Here is a 13,137-nt window from a genome sequence, read left to right as displayed (position 1 = left end):
TGAAAAGAGATCCACGTGATACGCATTCCTCCTCTTATGCTAATAAACTCAAAACCATCAGTCATTTGATATCTGAAGAAAAATTCAAGAGACCAATTTCTAATCCCAACATCAAATTTTTCAAACAAAAAAAAAAAAACATAAAATAAATGTAAACATTGTTGTAATCCAGCAACAAAATGAAAAGAAAAGCTCTCAGCAGCACGGTCTGGCTGCTGGGAACATGAAGCTATCATCCTACAGTTCTTATTCTCAGTAAAATCAATGGCACCGGAGACTAACCAAAACAAGGACAATGTGAGCTAATGGACATAAGACTACGATTTGAAAAAGAAAGAGTCTTATGTCATGCGGCAGCGACTGGCTCAGCAGGTGCAGTCGGCAGTTCCTCTGCTCCAGCTCCTGCTGCTGCTGCAGCGGGATCCTCTTGCTTGGACTCAGGAGGAGCAGGGGTGGTGCCATTGGCAGTTTCTTTACTGGATGTAGAGGCAGATGCATCTTTGGCTTTTCCATCTTTTGCTGCAGCACCATCCTTGGCAGCATCTTTGGCAGGTGCGGGTGGGGGTGGTGGTGGTTTCATGTGAGGCGGGGGTGTGTGTTTCAGCTTCACGAGTATCTGCCGCATCCTTGACAGATCAGTGGGCTTGCCAGGCTTTGGTCCCTGAATCACAACAATAGACGGTTTCTTCTCTTGGTCCTTCTTTCCTCTCTTCTTCTCAATAGTTGGAAGCTCATAGGGGATCAACTCTGCTATCGCTTTCCAGTACTGTTTGTCTGCCTCGGCATGGAACTTCTGCTGGTTAGCCAGGAATAGCTGCTCCAAGCATCATCGAATCTCAGTAACAATTTGAAATCAAATTTCTCCACTAAGAAATATGGGAAAAGAAGATTTCTGAACTTTCTACCTTCTCTCTGTCCCTGTTATGAGCCTTGTTTGTTTCGCAGTTGGTTTTTCTTTTCTCGTAGAAAGCTCGTTTGTACTCATCGGCCTCATCGATGATTTGGTTCCGCATCTCCTTTTCCTTCTTCTCCTTCTCCTCAAGGAGGATGGCGTTTTGGCTGCATAAGCAAATAAGCTTTAATTCGTGTTCCAATTCTATAAAAAATGAAAACCATTTCATACCTGCTGCTGGACAACAAGAAACCAATTAATAGGTATCCAAGGGTTCCAAGTAATAAGAGAGGTGTCCAAGACTCTCAAACACCAAATCTACTAAGTAGAGACATATCCTCTAACGAGGGGATTGCTTGCCCGTGAACTGTAGCACGATAATATGTTATAACATATAGCACTGTTCATAACATGAATGAATACTTTTAGAGGAAGATAAAATTACAAATTTAGGTCCCTAACTAAGGCTGTCAATTTTGGCTCGGGCTCGGAAGCTCGCTCGAGCTCGGCTTGGTAAAAGCTCGGCTCGAATCCTTAACGAGCCGAGCCGAGTCGGATGGCCAGGCTTGTTAAGCTTAACGAGCCGAGCCCGAGCTAGGCCCGGATGGCCAGGCTCGGCTCGTTAAGGCTAGTTAAGGATTTAAAATATTTAAATATATATTATATATTAATTTATATACTAAAAGGGTTGTCTAGAGAGTGAAAGGGGGAGGCAAAATATGTCAATTCTTTTTTGGTACCCCATTTGTTACTTGGACCACCCCCCGTGGTGTAAAAAGAGTAGTCAAATTACACTAGATAGGGCTGTCCAGGGAAGATGAGGGGTGTGAATATATCATTGACCTTAATATAACCCAAGCTCGGTAAGGCTCGTGAGCCTGGCCGAGCCGAGCCGAGCTGGGCCAAGCTCGGCTCAGCTTGGCTCGTTTACACCCCTATCCCTAACAGCTGATAATGGTGAAGGACAACTTGCATAGAAAAATATTCACAGAAACGCTTACCTGGAAAGCACTGCAAGAATCAATGAGATGATGCCGCATGGATTTAAATATAACATAAAACCAATGGGAAAAAAATATAACTATGCAATTATGGTGCTTTACTTCAGCAAGTTCCCCCTTTTTTTTGAAAATTGACAGAGTTTCATTAACATTAAGATAGCAATCAGGACCAGGAGTCCCATCCTGCTTTACAGAATATTAAAGGATAAAGACACATGCATACCCGAGACCAAATCAAAGATATAAAAGGTAAGAAAAGTACCTTTCAACAGCCTAATTTCTGTTCAATTCTCATAACATTCTTTGTGCACCTACAACACTGTACCCCTCTCGAACTGCTGGTCAAACTTGCACTCTGAAATTCTGGAACTTTGAATCAAACATGAATCTCCAAGAATGAATGGCATGGCTAAAGTATCCAGAAAAGCAAGTCTTTCTAGGTAAAGGCAGGAATATAACATTTCTATTAAACATTAGCTATCTTGGGTGGGTGTCAACAGGATTTACATCAACAAACCTGCCACCAAAGAGTTGAGGTTCCCAAATCAATCAACTAAAACCTCCGAACTGATATTGGTGGATTTCTTCATCGTTTCGTCCAGTCAGATACTTCCTCAGGGATACTTACAGAGACAAACCTAATCAGAATGTAGCAAATTCTCAAAAAGGAGTGACAGAAATGCCTTAAATGGCGAAAAACTCTCTCAAACTTATCAGTGTCCTTCCATGCTTAAATTGTTCCGATGACCTCTGGTACGGGTTCAAAAAAGACTCATTAAGCTACCGACTAATCAACACATCAATCATCCTCCCTTCATTCCTAAGCCCATCTCAAAGGAAATACTGAGTTAACATACGGGCTAGTTGCTTAAACCCCTTCCCCAGCCTTCTTATCGGCTTCTTTTTCTCTTACCTCCTTCTCTATCTTATCTCTTGCCGCCATTGCAAGAAACATGTCTTTGGTGGCCCCCAAGTCTTCCCAAGTCTTCCTCGTATTCAATACCAAATACATCCTCTACTGTTAACAAGTCATTGAACTATTCGGAGAACGATCCAGGACTCCTTAATTCTTCTAAGCTATCATCAACCCATTTTGCCTTACCTTTAGGGTTTTCATTAGGCCTTGGGGCTCCCCGGCTTGCTGATCTATTTCCTGTTCTAAAATGACTGAGGTAGCAGCCGTCGCAAGATTCAAGTTTTCCGGATTATTCTCCAGGTCCCTAATAACATTCATTCTTTCCTCCTCCCAAAGGCGTCGCCGGGTGGTCTTTCCTTTTCTAGAATTTTGCTGAACATGGGGAGTTCAAGGAGAGGTAAATGCAATTCCTTATCACTTGTCGATTCAGAGGAATTAAATTCTATACTGGTGTTACTAGTAGGATCTTTCCTAAGCTGAGCCCAACGCTTCTTTAGCAGGCTGAATGAAGCACCACAAGGGGTGGGTGACTCCTTCCTAGCTAGCTTTTCATTATATCGAAGATCTTTTAGTAGCTTGATCACTCCAGCCACAAACGAAAAGTCCTGGGAGGCCGACGAGTTTCCACCCTGAGCCGCTTCCTTTCCTAGCATATCTGGTGGAGTGGTGATGTCGAAATTTTGAAGGAGTTTCTGAGAGTCAACAGCCAATCTCCTCCTGCAGTCCTCTTTTCTAAATATACCTTTAAGTTTCCTTGTAAAGACTGAGAGACCACCTCGAGTAGCTAACCCCCGTACTTCCAAATTTCTACGGGGTATATTACCTTTTCCTGTACGTAGGCGCTTCTCCTTTGGCCCTTTACTTTCATTATTAAATCTGTTTTTTATATTTTTAGAGCCTTTTTCTCCTTAGCCGAGTACAAGACACAACTGTCAGCAATATCTTACGGAAGGCTTTTCCTCTCTCGCCTCATGCTGCAGCAATTAATGATTTCTGCGTCGATCCAACTCCAGACTAATCCCACCTCCCAAGCATCATAGCTTTTCTGTCTTCTGACTTTCTATGCGGATCGGTGGCGGCAGGGCAGGTGAGGACTTGGATAATTCAAAATTCAAACAGGGGCCCACCAACGGTTCCCTTATGCTTTCACAGACCTCGGAATTAGCGTCTGTCACGATTTCCAGAGGATCAGCCATCATTGGCGAGTGGGCGTCGGAAGCCTGCTCAGGGCCCTCACAAGCAGCCAAATTATTCTTACTGCTTGATTCCCCTGTTACCGACACCGCCAGACTTTTAACACTATCCTCAGAGATCATCTTAACTCCAACGGAGTAAATGCTGGAATTTACTCTTAAGTTGATGGATGAAGGGATAGATTTCCAAAGGGGAGTTATGACCAAGGCTGAAGCGAATTTCATACAGTGGTCGTGATTGCCAAAGAGCTGAGTCTGGATCACCTGGCTCAGGTGTTGCCCAAGGGCCACCACTGTTGACGTTGACCATGCATGGAGAGGGATATCATAAAATCTGAGCCTAATAGTTCTAGCACCCGTGTTATATGCCGGAAACCGATACCCCCAGTGCATCACCTCCACGCCTGGGAATGGCAGTCGCCTGTGATTCTGACTCAAAACAAAACAGAATGTCCACTGAGTTAATGGAGTAATGCTTTTGCAATTCCGGAAGGCCCCAACATCTTTTAGTCCACTCCCATACGTCCTCCAGCAGCCAAGATCCAGTTTTCAAACTCCCAATGAGGCAGCTCTTTAAGCTCTTTTTTCTTTCCTCCACTAAGGTAATTGTGATCTCAAGGGCCAAGGGTTCAACAAGTACATCAGCTTATGAGCGACCAACTTTCGGTCTCCAGACCATGGCTGGGGCCACTTTGGTCTTAGGCTCGGGGCATTTTCTGCAAACGTTACGCAATCCAAAATTTTTGTATTGACATTTCGAACACATCCAATCGCTACCATTAGAGGCCAATCGACGATTGAATTCAGTGGCTCTTCGGCCAGGGATTCTTCTGGCTCCGAACTCCAACCGTCTCGCTCTAGTATCCCTGTCCTCAATACTTCCCAATGACCCCGAATGGGATCTGGGAGGAGCCCACTGAGGCCTAACCAGGTTGTCACCTTGCCCGAACAAACTTAGAGTCCTCCGGCAACAAATATTAAGGATCCCCAAGGATTCAAAAACTTCCAGAGCATGATACCTTGCTTCAAGGAAATTTTGGAAGTGATCTACAATATGTCGAGGTTAAATCCGCACGAGCATATAAGAGGGTCCACCGGAAAGCCCAAGACGGTGGCCACTGGGGGAAGAGTTTGGCGGCTTTTGAAAACGTCCCTAATAGTCATCTCCTTCTCCTTGGGAAACAACGAGGCAAGTTCCCATTTTAATAATTATTTTCCATGTTTTTTTCTCTTTCTTAGGCCCTTTTTTAATTTAAGATTATGACAACCCATTGTGAGTGCTAAACCAATTATTGCACTAAAATGTAAACATAATTTTGAGTCCAATAATAGGTTTGGCACACACAATCAGTTGTCATAATCTTAAACGAACAGGGCCTCACTGTGATTGTTTTCTCCACCCTTCATCTACCATTCTCATCCTCCAAGTGTTAGTGGCCCGGCCCACCCCCTAAGGGAACTTTGTCAATCCAAAAGATATCTTGATCAGACAACCAAAGCACCTCTTTCCCACCAAAAAAGCTTGAAATCAATTTTGAATTTCAAGTTGCAGTAACATTTTTCAACCAAAAAACCTATCTCTAGAGTTCAAACTCAAAAACAAAAAAAAAGCCATCATCAATAACCCACCTCCAAAGTCAAGCTAAAAGGGCCCTCTTTGGATATGAAACAGCCAAACAGACTACTTGCGAGTGGGAACAGATCCTTTACTGGAGGTCTGCTTGTGGAGGAGCACCCAAATACTTCAACCACACAATCCTCAGATGGCTGGCTAACACTTGAGCAAGTGTACAGGGCTGATTGGCACCCAAAGTGATAATTGGCAGATCCAAACTGTGTAGGTCTCGGTCTCTGGGCAAGTTGTGCCAGCCAATGATGGACTCCAAGTACCGGTGGCTGGTTAAGGGCGGGGGGCTAGGATTCCTCTAGCATTGAGCAATGGTTATGCCCGGAGACTTGAGTCGTGGACGGTCACGATGGTAATTAAAGCAGCCATTCTCAAACCAGTTTGTTCACTACTGAGCAGAATTCGGACATGGTTGAGCTGAGAAGTAGGGGGCTATATTAGATGTGATGAAATAGAGGTGACTAGCTGAGCCATTAGGGGAATTCCTCCATCCCAAGCCATCCTAATCAAACTTGAGAAAATTTCCAACAGCCCCCCAACAAATATGCACGTCACTATGCAGAAACTTGCTGAGACCAGTTCAAGTGTAAAACAATTCGGTGATAAACGTTCATGCATTTTAATTCATCAAAGCAACTGGGGGTATCATGCACAAACCGATCCATTTCAGCCAATATGCTATCCACATGCAACAAGGTGATGATTCACTTCAGAAAATGGACTGTTCATGGAGATTCGAGTCAATCAGAAGGTGGAATCGTTCTAAAAGCTATCAAGGGCCTAAGGAGACTCGTCTAGCTCAGCTGCTTAACGTGAATGATGTTAAAAAAATACAACTTGATTGTCTTTCACTAGAATTCAAAGGGTTTCCCACATTCTATTGGAACCGGGCAGCATGTAATCCAGAATGATTAATTTTGGTGAAATGAACAGCATTTATGTATCCGATTAGGAGCCGCAATCCAGCACAGTTGAGGCATGTTCGGCTGGGGTTATTGAAGCTTGGCTCTTTGAGTTAATTTTCAGTCATTCCTCTATGTGCTAGGATTGATCAACATCTGAAAGTAACCAAGTCTACTGTAGTGTTCAGTACACCAACTGGGGGCACCCGAGCATAAGAAAATTCTCAGGCCAAATCTCAGAAACCAGGCTTGGGAGTATTGCAAGTCAATTCAGCAATGAACTTGCTCTTGAGCTTGGTTTCTCACCAGAATTATGAACTTCTGATCCATTCAAGTTTTCAACAGAGAAGAACACTCCAGATTAACACCCTTGCTTAAGTAATTTCCACAGGTCAGAATGAAATTACAAATGAATCCTTCCAAAATCTCTGGAACTTGCAGGGATTAAAGCAGGTATGGATGCTAATAGTGATAGAAATTTTGAAACAACATTCCATAAAAATCATCAAACTCCATCAACATAAAAGGCACAAATCAGAGAGGAGTAGTGCCCCCTCACTTGCTTTTGTTTAATGGTAGCAATTTCATTAAAGAAGGGGGAAGACCGAGAAGGTTCAGCCCAAAGAGACACAAAAGGAAATGCAAAGAGATACAATAACATGAAAAGTACCCCTTCACTTGCAGTGGTTTCTAGTATTGAATTGATTGGTTTGACGAGGAGACGCCAAAACTTTCCGCGAAAACAGAAACCTTGATAAAACAAGGATTGAATACAACCGACAAGGAAAGGAGCTTGCATGTCAAGCCCTAAAATCCCCTTCTCTTGGACGACTATGCTGCACGAGGCTCCTCCTTGCAAGGAAGAAACTCTCACCCAAACTTCCCAAATTAAAACCCTCAAATCATATTCAATAAAAACTTACTACAAGAGAGAAATAAGGGGCTATATAGCATAGTCCTAACACAAAATTCACTTCCTAAAGTAAATCTTACTTAAGGAAAAACCATTAAGGACACTAAAACCACTAAAATGACAAAGCTAGGCACTACATGAGGGACCAACTAAAAGAAAAGCTACCCTTTTTTTTTAATGGTAAAAGAAAACTGAAAACCTACACTAAAGGAGCCATGTGGGCCAATGTTTAATGTCAAGGGGATGCTCTTGCATGAGCTTATTGCTGTTATGTAACTATTAGATAAATGATGTATAGGGAAGCTTTATTCATACATGTAGACATTGTGCACAAGGGTGTTTTAGAGGAGTTGTAGAATTGACACATTACAGAATTTGTTAGAAAAAAATAATCAAGCCTTTTATGGGACTCGAAGTTTTTAGATGACCGAAGGCAGATTTGTGCCACAATCCCAATGCAGTGGATAGTTAATGCATAGCAACGGTTACCCATATAATTTATGACATGGACATTGTGGGAGATTTAGGAAGACCCACAAATTCATGACAAATATGCAGAGGTATGGCTAGTTCTAGATATTAACATTTGGGAGCTTATGATCCTATGAAAAGATTTTACATGCTTTTTTTAATGGTAAGATTTTACATGCCTTTATGCACATGTTAGCAGTGAACTCAACAAAAAATATCTAGACCTAAATAAATGGGGTATTCTTTCCAAAAATATCCATATGGATATTTTTCCAAAGGAGAATGAAGACGAGAACCGCTCAAGTTTCATAGCTATATTAATACAGGATATATAATTATGTTTGTGCAGTTGCCTACACATTCATTTGTACACACATCAGACTTGAGTGGGTCACAGAATCGTTATCCATTGCGCTAGATAGGAACAAGAGGGTGTTCAAAAATTGATTCTCGATAGTCTGGATTAAAGACATTGCATGTGTTCTTCTAGGCAACTGAGGACAGAAATTGCATGTGTTCTTCAAGGCGACCGAGGAAGGGAAATGTTCATCTGAATGTCTGGTTAGAAAAAATTAACCACAGAATATTTGAATAATTCAGACAAAAACAGTAAGGCTCTGTTTGGTTGCAAAAAGTAGGGAAGACGGCCGAGCATTTCTAGGAATATGAAATACCAAATGTTGTTTGGTTTTCATTTTTTAGCTCAAATCCCATTGGAAGAAGAGACATAATTATTAGCTTTTGGCTTAGGTGGCGCCTATGTGGCGGGATTTTCCCCTCCCCTACTTTTCCAATGCCAAACCTTGTTTTTGGTAAATTTTAGAGGGGAGAAGAGTAGAATATGAAATGCCATGTGTAATCATTACTTTTTTCTCTCTTTCTCTCTCCTCTTTCTCTCTTTTCTACTATTTATTTTGTTAATGACACTCTCCATTCTCCCACATGCTTTGACATCTAACCAAACACACTACCAAAATTCCCCAAAATTCCCTCTAATCTTCTCGGACAAGTCTACACATATCCCACCCTTGTCACCTCCTTGTTGACTACTACTTCCACTAAAATCTCATCTAACCAAACAGAGCCTAAGGCAATCACAGATAATAAGTTGCACAAATTACTTGCTTAGGCACATGTACTTGGATCTGCCTCAGAGAAGCCAATAAAGATGTACAACAGCAAACAAGAGTAAAGAGCTGGTCAGGGTTTAAACTTTAAATTATCATTTCCGATATGTCATGCATTTTGGGTTGCACAATACCCATTGAGAAGTGCAGCATGGGTTGTCCAATACATACATTGCTCATTGATAAAGCATGATAAGGTTTGATATGTATCAGATTTTGGCGGTGTCTGATATTTATCGTATTTCCAATACTTTATACCTTAGAGCTATGATTTGTGGACAGACACAGGTGTCGCGTGTCGACACGGACACGGAGTGTCGGACACGGCAAACCCCCAAACTTTAGAAACGGGGACACGGCTAAAATAGAAAGTATATGTAAACATGATTTGTGGATATGGATTTGTGTGTCCAGTTTCGACATGGATACGAGTTGTCTAAATAAGGTAAACACAATATTCAATAAAAAAACAGAATGTCACACTTGACACAGTGCAAAAACATGTCCACACACCCACATTAAGTCTAACACTTCCAGCAATACAAGTAAAAGTGTCTAAAGGAGTGTCGACACGTGTGGACACGTGTGTCGTGTCGGACACGGCAGGACATGTGAGTCGGCAATAAATTCGAAGTGTCGGCCAAATCATAGCCTTGGAGCAGGTAGTGAAAATCAACAATCCAAGCTACCCTTGGCTGGTTTACATTTAAGTTATAAGATAGCAAGCTGCACAAGAAAACGCCCTCTGTAGGACTCATTAACTGTTCAAGCTTACAAATAGTGCGATCATAAGAAATAATGCATACACTAAATTAATTCTCCATGAAGGGGAACTGAGGATAATCACTTTGCCATGAAAGAACTTCATAATAAGCATTCAATGATTTGGGAGTTGGACAGAGATATGCGATGCCTCAAGCAATGTCCCTAAAGTGATCCAAGCATGGACTCCTTACCAAGGAATTCTCAAATTGAACTTCGATGGCTCGAGTATGGGGAATCCGGGTCGCTCAGGTATTGGAGGGCTTCTAAGGAACGAAGAAGGGGTTGTGATTTGGGAATTTAGTAGTCCAATTGGAGTGGCAGACTCTAATGAGGCAGAAGTCCAAGCTTTACATCATGGTATTAAACTGCTTCAAGTTCAAGACATGAATAGGGTGGTAATTGAAGGCGACTCTCACATAGTAATTAGGTGGCTTAGAAGCGCTCATTCGAATCCGTGGAGATTTGCCGCATCATTCGACAAATCCAAGACAGAATTGGTTCTTTCTTGATATCCTATATTCCTATAATCATATAAGACGACCAGCTAACGGAGAGGCTAATAAATTAGCTAGAGAGGGTATGCATCATAGTTGTAAATTTCGTTTCAGTGGCCATTTCGTTTTGGCCACCGAAACGAAATTTCGTTTGAAACTTTCCGGTAAATTTCGTCAAATTTCTGTAAATTTCGGTCAATTTACAACTATGAACACAGATCTATTCATTCCTATATGCAACAGGAAAAAGAAATGTAAAGATGTGGTCAACGAGAAACCCTAAATCAAATTCCACGGCAGAAAAAGTGTTAGATGTCAAGATAAAAGTCTCAAGACATAAATAAATAAATATGAGCTAGATCTACACAACTGGGGTTAAAAAGGGGACCTAGATCAAATTCCATGGCAGAAAAGTGTCAGATGTCAAGAAAAAGGTCTCAACACATAAATAAATAAATATGAGCTAGATCTACACAACTAGGGTTAAAAAGGAGACAAATTCAGCATCAGGAAGAACAGATCAAGAGAAACCGAAACCGAAACCTCACCGGCGCCATTCGCGGAGAATAAAACCTTCCTCAGACTGCATTTCAGTAGGAGGAGGAAGGATGGGTCCATCAGAGGTAAAAAGGCCTTCATCAGCTTCATTGTACGCCTTTCCATTAGATTCAGGCATGGATGAGAAAGGAGAGGGAGTGTATTCAGTGGATTGGAAACCATAGATCTCAGGAGAGGGAGGAATTTCATTGTCATCAGAGGGAGGGATATGGTGGATAGGGATATCGTCATCTCCGGCGAAATTGCTGCCGTTAAAACCACCACCGGCGGGAGGAGGTTCTTCGTCGGCGTAGATGGGATCTTTAGAATCGTCTGCGAAATTAGAAAAGGAGGATTCGTAGCGTTGAGAAGGGAGACGAGGGTCGTAACCTATGTAGCCATCTTCGTCAAAGGGACGAGTCGATGATGATCGGACCTCATCTCCCTCGTTGCTGAACGTGTCGAAAGACATTCTTCTTCTTCCTCTCTTGGCTTTTTTCTTTTCTTTGTTGAGAAGAAATGGGGGTGGATGGTGGGAGAAATGAGTTCTTCAAACCGTCATTTATAGCCAGATTTTTTTTCTAGAATGACAAAGTTGCCCTTAGCTTATTCTCAAATTACGAAAGAGCGTTGATTTTTTTCGCCCCCTTGTAGGATAATAGGATAATGCGGCCCCCTTGTTTTTGATGCGTAATGTGCCCCTCTTTCAACGGATTTCCTTTCCTTGGATTTGCTAAGCAGTTTTGCGGAAAATCATTTCGGGGCTGACTTTTGCATTTTAAAACAGCCAGATAGGGCTGGCAATTTCACCCGGGAAAGCGGGGATCCGCTCCGCCCCGCCCCGCTTGGGGAGGGGATTCCCCGATTTGAGCGGGGAAGGAGAAGGGGAAGGGGATTTAAAAAATTCCTCAGTGCCGGGAAGGGGATGGAGTTGGCCCCGCCCCGCCCCGCCCCGCCCTCATTAATGCCATTTTTTCTTGTATTTTTTAAGTGTTTTTGTTTTTTGGGAAAACTACTAGAAACCCCTTGGATCGAAACATATCTACAGGATTCCCCCAAAATTTCCGTTAGTACAGTTTTGTCCCTGAATTAGCTTTTTATATTTTCTTTTACCCATAATCCATTGGGCATTGTCCCTCTTTATATTAGTATATTAACCTTAGAAATCCCTTAAATCTCTCCATCGAACCATCACTGTAAGTAGGGTTGCAACTCGAGCCGGGTTTTACCTGACCCGCATCGACCCGACCCGAAAATAGCCTGGGTTGGGTTCAGGTTTCATGGGTTTCGGGTCGAGCCGGGTTGAGCATTCAAGCCCGCATGAATCTCGGGTCGAGCCGGGTTTGAAGGGGCCCGACCCGACCCGACCCGACCCGAGTTACATAAGTTATAGTATGTACATTTTTTTCTATTCTTAGTTAAAAGTGAAAACTCACGCACCCACTGTTACTATATGTGAGTGTAATTTCTGCTTCTATGAGTTGAGTTGATTCAAGTGTTTGATTCAGCATTGTTTGATTGTAATTACAACATTGTTTGATTCAAGTGTGATGTGAGTGTAATTACATCATTGTTTGATTCAAGTGTAATGTGAGTGTAATTTCTGCTTCTATGAGTTGAGTTGCCTTGCCAAACAAGAATTTTCCTTAAAAAATTGCGTCAACGTGGAAAAAACCCGACCCGAGATTTATCATAGGTAGGGCCGGGTTTGGGAATCGTGGGTTTTCCGAAAAAAAACCTGACCCGACCCGACCCGACCCGAGATATTTCTCGGGTAGGGTTGGGTTCTCCAAAACCCGACCCGCCCGACCCGAGTTGCAGCCCTAACTGTAAGGCAACATTAAATCCTTTGATAATCTCCCTCCTCCAAATAAAGGCAACATCTCTCTTATGAGTGATGAGATTTTATATGGTGTGCGCTCGTATAGTCCATTATTTTTCAAAAAGTAATGTATGGGCTACGCCATAGGATGATCCAAACCGTCCATTTGATAGGCTACAATTTAAAAGTATTTTACAGGCCACACCATAGATCATCCAAACCGTCCATTTGATACGCCACAACGTAAATAGATTGTGGCCCAAAAATCATTTCCATAGGATGATTGCAACCCTCCGATCTATAAAAGGTACCATAATATGCAATTCCTCTATAGATCAGAAGGTTGGGATTATCCTATGGAAATGATTTTTGGGCCACAACCTATCTATGTTGTGGCCCATCAAATTGACAGTTTGGATCATCCTACAATGTGCCCATCAAGTGGAAGGTTTGGATCATCCTATGCCTATGGTAGTA

The 13,137-nt window shown here is 42.3% G+C and overlaps 1 protein-coding gene across 1 annotated transcript; it reads right to left on the bottom strand.

Annotated features, from left to right (window-relative positions):
- Positions 1–45: 45 nt before the first annotated feature.
- On the bottom strand, positions 46–11,380 carry LOC143882165 (clathrin light chain 1-like). Its single transcript, XM_077385612.1, has 3 exons — positions 10,850–11,380; positions 906–1,059; positions 46–814 (listed from the first exon to the last, which is right to left on the bottom strand). The coding sequence occupies exons 1-3, from the start codon at positions 11,308–11,310 to the stop codon at positions 347–349; spliced, it is 1,083 nt and encodes a 360-aa protein (XP_077241727.1). The 5' UTR covers positions 11,311–11,380; the 3' UTR covers positions 46–346.
- Positions 11,381–13,137: the final 1,757 nt, after the last annotated feature.

Source organism: Tasmannia lanceolata, unplaced genomic scaffold (genome assembly GCF_043159265.1).
Source record: "Tasmannia lanceolata isolate RefF3 unplaced genomic scaffold, GAP_Taslan_0.1 ptg000007l, whole genome shotgun sequence".
NCBI classification, from domain to species: domain Eukaryota; kingdom Viridiplantae; phylum Streptophyta; class Magnoliopsida; order Canellales; family Winteraceae; genus Tasmannia; species Tasmannia lanceolata.
This window is presented reverse-complemented; position numbering and strand designations above follow the sequence as displayed.

Coding starts and splice junctions, on each gene's coding strand:
- LOC143882165 (XM_077385612.1), bottom strand. CDS start 11,310: ATGTCTTTCGACACGTTCAGCAACGAGGGAGATGAGGTCCGATCATCA. Junction 1,060..10,849: donor ATTCTCCGCGAATGGCGCCG/GTGAGGTTTCGG, acceptor TTGCTTATGCAG/CCAAAACGCCATCCTCCTTG. Junction 815..905: donor ATAACAGGGACAGAGAGAAG/GTAGAAAGTTCA, acceptor TGCTTGGAGCAG/CTATTCCTGGCTAACCAGCA.